We start from the raw sequence: 13,376 nt of genomic DNA, 5'->3' as shown, positions 1-13,376 counted from the left end.
ATGTCTCGGCAACTTCATACACCGATTTCCTCACAACCTGCAGATGCATCTTATCAGGTTCCATGGACCTGTGTATCTTCAGGTTTCTTAGATGGTCCCAAACCTGATCTTTTACTACAGTGGGTGGTTCTTTATTCTCAGTCCTGCCTTTGTCTTCTGTGACTGGACAGTGTGGCTGGAGCACTTGATGGTGGAGACCAAGTCAAAAAAGTTGAGTACCTCAGTTTTCTCCTTGTCCGGGGTAGTCAGATCTCATTTTCCTCATACAGAAGGCCTACTTTTTCCCTTGTTTTCCTTTAGTCAGGAAAAAATAATAATGGGCTTACAGTACTGGAGAGGAACTTGGAAGACATAGATTCAAGTCACAGTGGTGGTATGGCACATTCTGAGTGAGGTCCAGCAGTTACCTAAACTCTCTTTACCTTTCTACCTAGCTGTGATTAGTATAACTTAAATATTTATTGCTCTTTGTCTTATAAACATAAAATTGAAACTACTGTGGTTTTTCTTCATTATTCAACTTAAATCAAGGTTGGTTTTGTCTTTGTAAACACAGTAATATTTTCAGGTATACTAAAAGCAAGGTATAGATGTCACTAACCAGATAAATAATGTTCATAGTTCTAATGAATGACATTTGTGATAAACTTGATTAGTAGCATCTTGAACCAAACTCACCCAAATTTAGCTCTTTTTTGTTTCTATAAAGTTTACACACCATTTAACTCTTCCCCATTGTTTTCAGGCAATTGACATGTGAAACATCCATTTTGTAAATGTATGTGGGACAAATTATTTAATGTCTAGATTAAGAGTTAAAATGTTTTGGCAACTTGCTCTTAATGTATAGGTAAATATCAGTAAAACCAGAGATGGACTGGACAGCAGTCACTCCAAGTAAAGGTTAAGTATTTTAAAGGAAATTAATCAGATCTGTTTAGGGGTTCAGCTTTTGAGGTTAACTGCAGCAGCAGAGTTTATAATATTATCAAAAAGGCTTAAAGTAGTCAAGAACACAGTAAGTCCTAAAGCATTTTTTCTCACTTTAAGGATTTTGAAACTAGTACTTTTCTGACATGGATGATGGGGGAAACTGGATATGTTTATCTGTGAAACCTTACTCTGTTAAAACTCGGGGAAACTGCAAGATTCAAGGAAAGAAATACTGAACACCAGAGGTTCCTAATGATCTTTTCATTTCTAGGAGACTAGCAGGTATTCCCTTTCAAAAAATGCCAGGCAGGTGATCATCTCTTTCTTTGAAATCGTAGAGAAAATGTCATCATTCAAATGGAGATAAATGCAAAGATCATCTTTAGTTCATTATTTTATTATCTTATAATAACATTTTATAGCATCCCATATATCAGCAATTCTTTAAATTCATTAATCAGCATTTCATGGTATCCTAATAGATCTTAAACATTTCAAAAACTTAATTAGGGTTAATTTAACATTAACCATTACCTATGAAGCTTGATCACTGCTTACTGAATGACTGGTTTTTTTCCAGTTCTTTCTTGGTCCTTGACTAAGGGTGGGTACTTAACAATGGGTCTGATCTGCAGTTCCTTCCTGCAAAAAAACCCCATCTGCCTAAAGAAAAGGAAACAACAGAAGAAAGTAGAAAGGAGAAAGACATAATGTATTTGTATATTTAAGATGGTGTCAATCTAAGAAAAATCCACAAAACAGACCATCAGTTACAGACATGTCCTTGCTATCATTACTCTTATTTGTCACCAAGCCTGCACTTTGTCTGTTTTCTGTATATAAAGAGTTGCTGATCAGCAACATTTGCAAGGTTCACGTAAATAAGAGGGTTATAAAAAATGTGATATGACTTCTCTGTGTGTGGTGGAGAATACCACAGCGTAAATCCCTTTTAGCATCCCATATGATCTCTGAATGGTGAAACAATTTCTGTAGAAGAAGTTTCTCTTGATTGTTTGCAGCCCACTTGTCAGGGAGTGTATGAATTGGAACATCTCCATATTGCAGTTTATTCTTGCAGTTGTTTACTTCTTCAGAACTAAAGTAACTGCTTACTTGGCAGCCTATCAACAGGAGAAGGAAATGTAAAAGAAATAAATTAATTATAATTTATATTTCACTGGTTTCTCAAAAAGTTTCCAATTCTTGCGTTCTTTAGAACATTCTTTTGAAAGGGTGCCTTTTGACTAGTTTAATGTGGGGAAAATATTGCTGAATCCCAAATTAATACTCAGGCTGTAGTATAACAATGCAGACTTCCATAAAATACTATGCAAGTCCTGTCAAAATAGCTGTGGAATTCAAATTTTTTAATACTGGATTCCTTTTTCCCCAGAGAGATTTGTGTCACACCAAATACCCAATGAAAGTTATGTTATACTATAACATAACATCTGAAAGATATATTAGTATTTAATAATGTGGTATAGAAATATGAATTTTATTTTAATATAGCATTATCACATTAATGATATAATCTGAAATGTAATTTTTATTTTTTCTAACTGAACCCATTATTTCAAAATACACCGTTGTTTCTTTCTGATTTGTGCTGTTCGGACAATGATCTAAACATGTCAGAATTCGTAGAGTTGGTTTGAGTGATTTAAACAAGCTGCAGACCAGGCTGTTATAGGGAAGAGGTAGTTTTGAGTTTTTAAAGAATTCAAAAAGCTCAGCATTATTATGATTATGGTGTTTCAATACAAGCCATGTATGGACATGGTACAAAAATGCTTCTTTCAATTAGGCAATCAGCATAGCTGTAGCTTTTGTATATGCTGGTAGGACAATGTGCTTCTGCCACCGTAAATGCTAAGCTCTACATCCTCTGGTACATGCCAGTAAGGCAGGCTAATATTTCAATTTGGATAAAAGCGATAAGAAGGAAATAGCAAGATATACAGGACATTAGCCTAGAGAAACAGTTCTGTTGGTATTGTGGGTGATGTTAGGTGATGATATGGTAGAGAAAGAAATGAAGAGGCAGAGTCAAGGGCATTGATTCATGGAACTGCTGGCAGGGGAAGTGGGAATGAAGGCAGCTCTCCAAGAGGAAAAGGATTAGAAGAGGAACATCACTGCGTTTCTATAAAATCCTTATTTTATGACATTTTCTGGGCTTCATGATTTGGAACTAGAGTAGGAATACGGAATACAGAACTATAACTTAAAATTTTTAGAAAATATAAAATGTTTAATAAAAATGTCTAAGAAGGAACAGGAAAAATATATTCTAGACCCTTGGGTAATTAATTGGACTCTGTAACTGTTACAGCTTTTCTTTTTAAAATGTATTTTACTTTTACAGCTTGTACTCATATTATTTTGTAAATCATATAAGATTTTAAAAGCTCCTAAAGATTTAATTTAAAATTAAAAATATCAATTATTTAGCTTGAAAGTTTTGTTAAACACGAGTCTTGGAAGGCAGACGCAGGGAATGTGAAAACCTAGACCTTGGGCCCACTGTACGAGAGGATCTGGTTCGAGACCATCTTAAGAACCTGAACGTACACAAGTCCATGGGACCTGATGAAATCCATCTGCGGGTCCTGAAGGAGCTGGCGAATGAAGTTGCTATGCCACTGGCCATCATATTTGAAAAATCATGGCAGTCAGGTGAAGTTCCCAACAAGTGGAAAAAGGGAAATATAACCCCCATTTTCAAGAAGGGGAAAATGGATGACATGGGGAATTACAGACCAGTCAGTCTCACCTCTGTGCCTGGCAAAATCTGGGAGCAGATTCTTTTGGAAGGCATGCTAGGGCACATGAAAAACAACAAGGTGCTTGGTGACAGCCAGCATGGCTTCACTAGGGGGAAATCCTGCCTGACCAATTTGGTGGCCTTCTATGACAGGACTACAAAAGCGATGGACAGGGATGGAGCAGTTGACGTCATCTACCTGGACTTGTGCAAAGCATTCGACACTGTCCCACATGACATCCTTGTCTCTAAATAGGAGAGACATCAACTTGATAGGTGGACCACTCGGGAGATAAAGAAGTGGCTCAATGGCTGCATGCAAACAGTTGTCATTAATGGCTTAATGTCCAGCTGGAGACCAGTAACAAGTGGTGTCTCTCGGGGATCGGTGTTGGGACCAGTCTTGTTTCACATCTTTGTTGGTGACATGGGACAGTGGGATTGAGTATGCTCTCAGTAAGTCTGCCAATGACAGCAAGCTCTGTGGTTCAGTTGATATGCTGGAGGGAAGGAATGCCATCCAGAGGGACCTTGACACGCTTGTGAGGTGGGCTGATGCCAACCTCATGAAGTTTAACCATGACAAGTGTAAGATCCTGCACGTGGGTCAGAGCAATCCCAGGCACAGCTACAGGTTGGGCAAAAAGGAAATTCATGGTAGTCCTGCAGAGAAGGACTTGGGGGTGTTAGTCAATGAGAAAATGAACATGAGCCAGCAGTGTGCACTCACAGCCCAGAAAGCCAACTGTATCCTGGGCTGCATCAAAAGGAGCGTGACCAGCAGGTCAAAGGAGGTGATCCTGCCCCTCTACTCTGCTCTTGTGCGACCCCACTTGGAGTATCATGTGCAGTTCTGGTGTCCTCAACATAAAAAGGACATGAAACTGTTGGAACAAGTCCAGAGGAGGGCCACAAGTATGATCAGGGGACTGGAGCACCTCCCATATGAAGACAGGCTGAGAAAGTTGGAGCTGTTCAGCCTGGAGAAGGGAAGGCTGCGTGAAGACCTCATAGCAGCCTTCCAGTATCTGAAGGGGGAGCTATAGGAATGCTGGGGAGGGACTCTTCATTAGGGACTGTAGTGACAGGACAAGGGGTAATGGGTTAAAACTTCAACAGGGGAAGTTTAGATTGGCTATAAGGAGGGAGTTCTTTACTGTAAGGGTGGTGAGGTACTGGAACAGGTTGCCCAGGGAAGTTGTGAATGCTCCATCCCTGGCAGTGGTCAAGGCCAGGTTGAACGGAGCCTTGGCTGACATGGTTTAGAGTGAGGCGTCCCTGCCCATGGCAGGGGGGTTAGAACTAGATGATCTTAAGGTCCTTTCCAACCCTAACTATTCTATGATTCTTAATGTGATTATAGCTTATTTAGAGTAGAATAAGTACAAATACTAAAACAACAATATAAACAAAAGTTAAAGGAAAAATAGAATTAATATCCATAAGAAAGTCTTGAGTGATATCTATGTAGGCTTGGGTTCTTTTTTAAATATAAGAGGCAGAAGACAGTTGCTGGATACATTATAAATGCATAGAGTATATTGTTGGTCACAGAAGACCTGAACTGTCTGGTGATTAGCGTATGTGCTTTGTTTTTCCCATCTTAATTTTTTTATCCTTTTTTGAATTTACATAGTGAGATTTCGTTATGCAAGAACCTGTTGCTTTAATACTGTTTTAAACTACAGCTGGTTTAATACTGGTGTAAACCAGCTGTAGTTTGACACAACAGGCAAAGATAAATTGTTGCTTAGAGATGCTTTTCTCAATTTATTGCTGAATATCTGAAAAATTATTTTGGACGCTTTTACCCAGGGCACTTACATTGCATGTTTTAATTTATTTTCTTGAATACTGACACAGATGTACAGTTACACTGCTTTTTGGAATATACATTCACAACAAATCCTCCTAACACACCACAATGCTTTTACCAGAAGGAATATACAGGCCTAAGTTTTGTTACTGTAAGGCATTTCATACCATTAAAATCACTGACTGAATATTATCAAAGGCACTTGACATGGGGGATTGTCCTGGGTTCAGCTGTAGCAGTTATTCTTTTCCTTCCTAGTAGCTGGTGCAGTACTCTGTTTTCAACTTTAGTCTGAGAACAATGCTGATAACACACTGATGGTTTCAGTTGTTGCTACGTAATGCTTACTCTGATCAAGGACTTTTCAGTCCCGTGCTCTGCACTGTGGAGGGGCACAGGAAGCTGGGAGGAAGCATGCTTATTACTTTATTTATTTATTTTTTAATTTTAAAATAAATTTTAAAGTAATTAATTGTTTATCTTACTGGACTGAATTGCTTGATTAGAACTTCTAAAATGCTGAGTTTTCTGTGTAATGGAAAAAGAATAATGTGGCTCATACTTAACTGGTTGCCATTACACTGGCTCTAGGACTTTAGACAAGAAAGATCAGCAGTGTAGATTAAAGCACTTGGGCCTCACCTACAGTAATTCATGAGGACGGATATTCCTGAAGCATCCTTTTTGCCACTTCACTGGGCCTAGCTACAGCTGTTTCCTCCAGAATTAGTACATCATCTCTTTACACAATGTAAGCTGAGCTTTGGGAAAAAGAGAAGCTGTGAAATGTATAGCTGTGAAAAGATATATATTTATCTAAGTACTTCTGAAATCAGTTGGTCTTTGGTACTTCAGCCCTTCAGGTAGCTTGCAAAACTCTACCAGTATTTTTTAAAAATACACTTTTTTCATTCTATCTAAACTCAATGCTGTCTCATTTCCTGCTGTGTATGATGAAGACCATAATGGGGCTACCTAAACAGTGGAACTAATACTTCGTTGTTTTGTTGGTTTTGGGGGTATTTTTAGTTTTTTTGTTTGGTTTTTTTTTTGTTTTTTTTTTTTTTTTCCAAAGAATTAAATGTAGCTATTAGAAATGGTTATATTACAAGATAAATGTTTTCATGATCTGTCCTAAAGCACTAATGGCCATTGAAGAAATTCTTTCAATATTTTTTCTCATATTTCTTTGATAGTTATAACTGCAGAGACAAAAAGAATGCAGTTTTAAATGTAAATAACTTCATAATGCAACAATTGCACCAGAGAGTTTTCAGAAAGAGAAGATTGAGAAACTTTTTTCCTCAGGTTGTCTACAGCCTTATTTTATCTCATGCTGAATTTGCTTGACAACAATGGAGTGTATTATTTTTAAATAGCATACTTAGTTTATTGACTACATAGACTGTTTTTTATTTCCCCAGCATTCCAGGAAATCCTGTAAAAAACCAATATTAGTTGCCATAACAGTCTACTGACTTAATTATTAAAATCAGATGACTCATGTTAAATTTGATGATTCATATTTAAGCAGTTGTTTGTAAATTTTAAAGAAGGCTTTTGATTTTACTCAAAAGTCTGCATATGTTGCTTTTTTTTTTTGTTTTAGATTGAGGAGGATACATGGCAGAAATACTACCTGGAAGGAGTTGCAAATGAAATGTATACAGAATATCTGTCTAGTGCCTTTGTGGGTTTGTCCTTCCCTGCAGTGTGTGAGTAAGTACAAACGCATATTAGTATACATAAGTATTTGCCTTCTCTCAAGTGAAATGTAAGGTTTCTGCAGGATACTTTTTCACTTTGTTACAGTCCTAATGATGCTACATCAGATGGGATCCAATAAAATAAACATTAAAGCAATCACTGCTTGGAAGTATTCCAAACATTGTAATGCCTGTTTTCAAAAGAGATTTAAAATTAAATGATTGAAAATGAAAGCATAAATGTTTTCAGTGAAAAAATTTAACAAATTCATCAGCAATCCATTTAAATTGAGTTATTTACTCATAAGTTCTGTCCTATCATTTCTTCTAATGATTCCCATTTTTGAATAGTGGTTGTCAGTGTCACCATCCTGGCTTTTGTCCCATTTTAAGGAAACTATTCATTAATTGAAACAGATGTAGTAGAGTTATAGAAGTAGTCTGGCATCCAGAGCGCTGTGGGACTGCTTGCAAACCACTTCTAACAAGTGAAATATGTCAGAAAGAATAAATCTATTCTGTAATGTGAAAGGAGTTTTTAAAGGATATAGTATATAAGCATATGTAAGCATGGCATAAGCTGTGCTACAACTTTATTTCTAGAAATTGACAATCCTTATATTTGTCCTAGAATGATTCTGTGAATAAGAGATACGTATGCACAAGATTTCTATGATAATTTCTGTGGGGCCACAGACGTGATCCAAGGTAGTTTAGCACAGTCATATTTCACAGAATCATAGAATCAGCTAGTTTTGAAAAGACTTTTCAGATCAAGTCCAACCATTACCCCAGGACTACCAACTCCACCACTAAACTGTGTCACTGAGGGCCTCATCTTCATGGTTTTTGAACACTTCCAGGGATAGTGATTCCACCACTTCCCTGGGCAGCCTGTTCCAATTGCTGATCACCCTCCTGGTGAAGAAATTTTTCCTGATATTTAGTTTAAATCTCCCCTGGTGCAGCTTGAGGCCATTACCTCTTGTCCTATTGCTTGTTACTTTGGAAGAGAGACCAGCCACATCCTCCCTCCATACTCCTTTCAGGTACTTGTAGAGAGCAATAATGTCATCCCTGAGCCTTCTCTTCTCCAGGCTAAACAACCCCAGTTCCTTCAGCTCTTCCTCATAAGTCTTGTGGTCTAGATCCTTCACTAGCTTTGTTTGCTTTCTCTGGACCTGCTCCAGTATCTCAATATCTGTCTTGTAGTGAGGGTCCCAGAACTGAACAAAGTATTCGAGTTGTGGCCTCACCAGTGCTGAGTACAGGGGGATTATTAGTTCTTGTGGTCCTGCTGGCCACACTATTTCTGATAAAGACCACGATGCCGCTGGCCTACTTGGCTGCCTGGGCACAATCTGGCTCATGTTCAGCAGCCATCAGTCAGCACTCCCAGGTCCTTTTCAGCTGAGCTGCTTTCCAGCCACTCTTCCCTAAGCCTGGAGCACTGCATGGGGTTGCTGGGTCCCAAGGGCAGAACCTGACACTTGGCCTTGTTGAACCTCATACCGCTGGTCAAAGCCTATTGATCTGACCTGTCCAGATCCCTCTGCAGAACCTTCCTGTCCTTCAGCAGATCAACACTCCCAGCCAACTTGGTGTTATCTGCAAATTTACCAAGAGTGCACTTGATCCCCTCATCCAGATTGTCAGTAAATGTATTAAGACTGGTCCCTGAGGAACACCAGTAGTGACCAGTTCCCAACTAGATGTTACATCGTTTACCACCAGTCTTTGGGCTTGGCCATCCAGCCATGTTTTTTACCCACTGAAGAATGCACCCATCCAGGCCATGAGCAGCCAGTTTCTCCAGGAGAATAATGTGGGGAACAGTATCAAATGCTTTTCTAAGATCAAAATAGGCAATGTCTACAGGCTTTACAGCTGTATCAAAAGGTCACAAGAAGGCTTGTTGAACAGCTTTTGCTTAGGGACTGTTCAAATGCTTAAAAAGAAACAGACTCTGAAGTGTTTGGTGCCTAACTAACTAATAGGAACACTTCTGCAGACTTCATTCTTAGAGGAGGAAATAGAGGAAGAAGTAAGATATCTCTTATGTAAAGGAGAATGATTTTGCTTTAACTCCTCGCACTTCTCTCACCTTTTCTGATCTATACAGTAGCAGAAACATATGAGGCATAAGAATGAGGGAGAGACAAACTGTTAGACAAATATTACCCATTTGAAAATCTTTTTCTGGGATGTAGCTATGACAGATCCCAGTCTTAATTTGCTAGTAAAACAAGCATGCTCACAATCCATTCCTCCACTATGTTAACCAGACTGTGAGTAGGTTATTGAGGGAAAATGTTCATTGCTATAAGTACAAGACTTTGAATAGCTTGAAAAAGAAAATCTCACAATGTATTCTATAAATTTGTATTATATTCAGAAAAATGGTAATTTGTGCTGTTTACTCTAACTACAACCATGAAAACTAAATCTTCATGCAAAACCATTATCAAGCGTACCTGAGTTTCTATTAAAGTTCTTAGAAACATGCAATGGAGACTGTGTTTGACATATAGCTGACATATATTTAACTGTGCTGGTAGAGCTGAGATAAAATAATTGATAAAGAGGGTTTTTATTGACATCTAGAAGCATGTCTAAACTTTGGAACTCTCCTCAAGCATTTCATTATTTGGAGGCTTAACTGTGTTTCGTAGTTTAAATTAAAGAAAAAGATCTCAAATTTCCCAACAGTTTAATAACTCTATTAAATTCAGATTAATTAAAGGACATTGGAAATTGTAATTTGATGTTACATATTAATGAGTTTGGTGAGTATGTATTTTTATTACTGTAAAAACTGGCTATTCAATTCCCAGAAGAACTGAAGAACAGCAAAAAATCTTTTGCACTGGTTTGTAAAGGGGAAATTGGTGAACAGACTCAGTGTGATCAACTACACACGTGTGGGCATTCACAAGAAAATTACTGCCAAAAACTTTGTTAGATCTATAGAGTAAGTGCCTAAAAGACCCATGCCACATTCTCAGCTTCTGCACATGACTATTGACTAGCTTCCATCCCCCTGCCTCCATCATCTGTTACCCTGTTGTAGTCAGGAACGTAGTATATTGTTATCTTCAGCCAGAAGATCATTAAATCCTGGGGGACAAGAACTTTTTTCCCATGATAAGCCCCCCCATTATGAGCCTTCAAAGAATAAATAGCCTCATATCATGATTTAGCAAAGCAAAAGAAAAGAGATCAAAACATGTATATTGCATCCAGATACATCAGGGGGGATGTTTACTGAAGTACTAAAGTGCATTGAAAGTGTTGCCATGCAGGTGCTTTAGGCACTGTTTATATGTAGTACTTTTCATCAGTTTCAAATATATCCCCAATATATTTGAACTAAAGAACTGACTAACTAAAGAAATTAAAAAGTGCTTTCTTCACTGTTTTGGCAGTAAGCATGAACAATATTTTTCATGCATTGAGCCTGGCAATGAGTATTAATTTGTAGCCAGTGATTCAGAACATGCAAAATACAAAATTTAATTGTGTTTCATTTTACTGGACAGATGGGAATTGACCGAAAAACATACCTTGAATATGTATTAATCTCTGTTTGTCTTCACAGCTGAGATTACAGTTGAAATTCTAAACTGACATTGAACTGCCTGCTTAATTAAATCCTATCTAGTAAACTAAACTCCTCATTGGTATTGTTCACTTTCCATTAAGTTAATGATTCCATGATTTTAGTGGAATTACTTCTGCTGTGCATCAGTGTGAGATACACAGCAATCACAGATCTAGGAACGTCCGCATGATTGCACACACATGGCATAGCTGCATTTTTTTTCATTCTTCTGTATTTCTGAGCTGGCCTTGTAGGGTATCTTATCCTTTCAAAGAATGCTGAAAGTTTTTACTGTCTTTCAACCAATATAAACAGTATTGTAAGTTTTGTTGTTTTTTTTTTTTTTTCCAGTACTTTTAGCAATACCGTCAGTACCTTTTGTATTATGTATGTGATAGATTTTGACCACTGGCTTTCCATTGCTTAGCATCTCTAATTTCTGATCCCCTTGATTTCTGTTGTCATCTGCTCTTTCATAGCATACTTAAGATCCAGCAATTCTCATGCAATTGTGGAAGTGCTTGTAACGATATAGTAAGACACTTGTAAAGTACATCTCAAATATTTTAACAAGACTCCCCAGAATCTTGCTGACAAACTTATCATTTTGCACTTGATCAGATAAACACATCATGGTTTGGGCTTTTTTTTTTTTGTTTGTATTTTTTTGTTGGATGTTGACCACAACTCTGTGTGCGGCTATCCAGCCAGTTCTTTATGCACCAGGTTGTCCATCCACCAGATTTATGTCTCTCCAGTTTAGAGACAAAGATGTTGTGCGGGATGGTGTCAAATGCTTTGCAGAAGTCCTGAAGAAATATTCTGAAGAAATAGCAGAAATTATCTGATCACAGTGATTTCTGAAATCTGATATAGAAATTGAATAGATCAGTTCAGCAGCCATTTCCTTCTTCTCTGCAAAGCATGTGTTTGATGCAAAGTATGCAGGATATTGCTTAATTTGCATTAGAAATATAAATATTGTTGAAATTTATGCAAAAATATTAGTAACACTGAAGCAAGGAAGTTCATAGAGAAGCACTGAACACTGAAAAAGTTAGTGTATGATATAAAGATACCATCTATAAAAAGGTGAGCCCTAGAGTAATTTGTGACAAATATGTGGAACAGGAAGCATTGAATTTGCATATGATTCAAAGACAACATTGGAAATGTTTTCTAGTTGTTTAAAGAAAGATAGTTTTTTGTTTATTCTCACATTGTCTGTTAGCTTGAAGCAAATGGTGGTGTGCTACATCACAGTTCTGCAAGTCTGTGGGTATCACCCTTGAGTTCTTTTAATAAATAGTCACTTGTACAGACTGCTACAACTGCAAAGTGTTTATTACAGTCAGAGATTGCTTCCAGTCATGCTCTTCATTTGTGACAGTAGTGGGCATTATTGACTTACTAATATAGTACTCTCATTTTACTTCAGTATGTACCTATTTTCTAAGGAATGCACACTACAATCAACATATGGCTGAATTCCAGCAAAGATTTGAAAATATTCCTCAACATGTCCAAAGCTATAGCCAACTGAAATTTTATGTTGTGTATTATGACCTTTGTTATTATTGGCTGGACTTAGTAACAGTGTGCTGGTTCTTATGTCTGACACTACAACACTCGTCAGTTTGTATTTTTAGGAAAATAATGTGTTCAATGTCTTCAAAGTAGAAAGACTGTGATATATGTTCTGTGTACACCTAACTGAAAAAAATGGGAAATATTGTAGTGTAAGTTCTCAGAGAAAAGATATATCTTGCAGCAATCTCTACATATGTGATGTCTGTTGTGAAAAAGGACTGACTTTTGGCTACTTCTTTTCCTACAGACTGGTGTTTGCGAAACTAAAGCTGCTAATGATAGCCATAGAATATAAGTCGGAAAAACGAGAAAGCAGGTATGTCAAACGCCTACAAATGTTTCTGGAATGCACTGTCAAGAATTGTGCCTGCTTTTTTTTCAGAGTGTACATGGCTATACTTATACCTTTGAAACATTTTAGAGTATAATTAGCATGCCATCATCTTATACCTTTTCACATAACACTGAAAAGCTTTTATTTCTTCCTTGTTCCTCTTCTCTAAATTTGATTCAAGTCAGAACATTCAGTAGAAGATGGGGGAACAGTGATAGTTCCATCTCCAGAAGTGCAATTCATTTTTACTTAAACAAAATCTTCAGTGTTTTTGTTCATAGTGTATCAGATTTAATTGGAGTTCTAATTATATATTTTGCTGAAAATCAAGAAGTGGAAGATAAATGTGAGATCAAAACTTGTTGTGGCTATGTGTATTCTCAAAATAACAATTTCATTGAAATGAGTTTGGAAGAATCAATTTAGATATGATACAAGATAAAAAGGCATATCAGATAAACAGTATTTATATGGTATATTTTGACAAAAATGCACTTATTTTAATAACATCATGAAATCAGAAAAGATTAAATTAGCTTGAAATTAGAAACTGGCTGACCCCTTTCCTCAACCAAATACAAAAAAATTCATTATTATTAGTACTAATTCACAGACAAGAAAAGAAG

At 37.1% G+C, this 13,376-nt stretch overlaps 1 protein-coding gene across 26 annotated transcripts in view; it reads left to right on the top strand.

Moving 5' to 3' along the window:
- The window catches only part of KCNMA1 (potassium calcium-activated channel subfamily M alpha 1), a 488,118-nt gene that overhangs the window by 355,442 nt on the left and 119,300 nt on the right, over window positions 1–13,376 (top strand). For all 26 annotated transcript variants that reach the window (XM_005152689.3, XM_005152687.3, XM_005152685.3 and 23 more), the window contains exons 15-16: window positions 7,129–7,238; window positions 12,664–12,732. In XM_005152689.3, the coding sequence (XP_005152746.1) occupies window positions 7,129–7,238; window positions 12,664–12,732 (179 nt within the window). The remainder of the gene's footprint in view (window positions 1–7,128; window positions 7,239–12,663; window positions 12,733–13,376) is intronic.

This window comes from Melopsittacus undulatus, chromosome 8 (assembly GCF_012275295.1).
Source record: "Melopsittacus undulatus isolate bMelUnd1 chromosome 8, bMelUnd1.mat.Z, whole genome shotgun sequence".
Lineage (NCBI taxonomy): Eukaryota > Metazoa > Chordata > Aves > Psittaciformes > Psittaculidae > Melopsittacus > Melopsittacus undulatus.
This window is presented reverse-complemented; position numbering and strand designations above follow the sequence as displayed.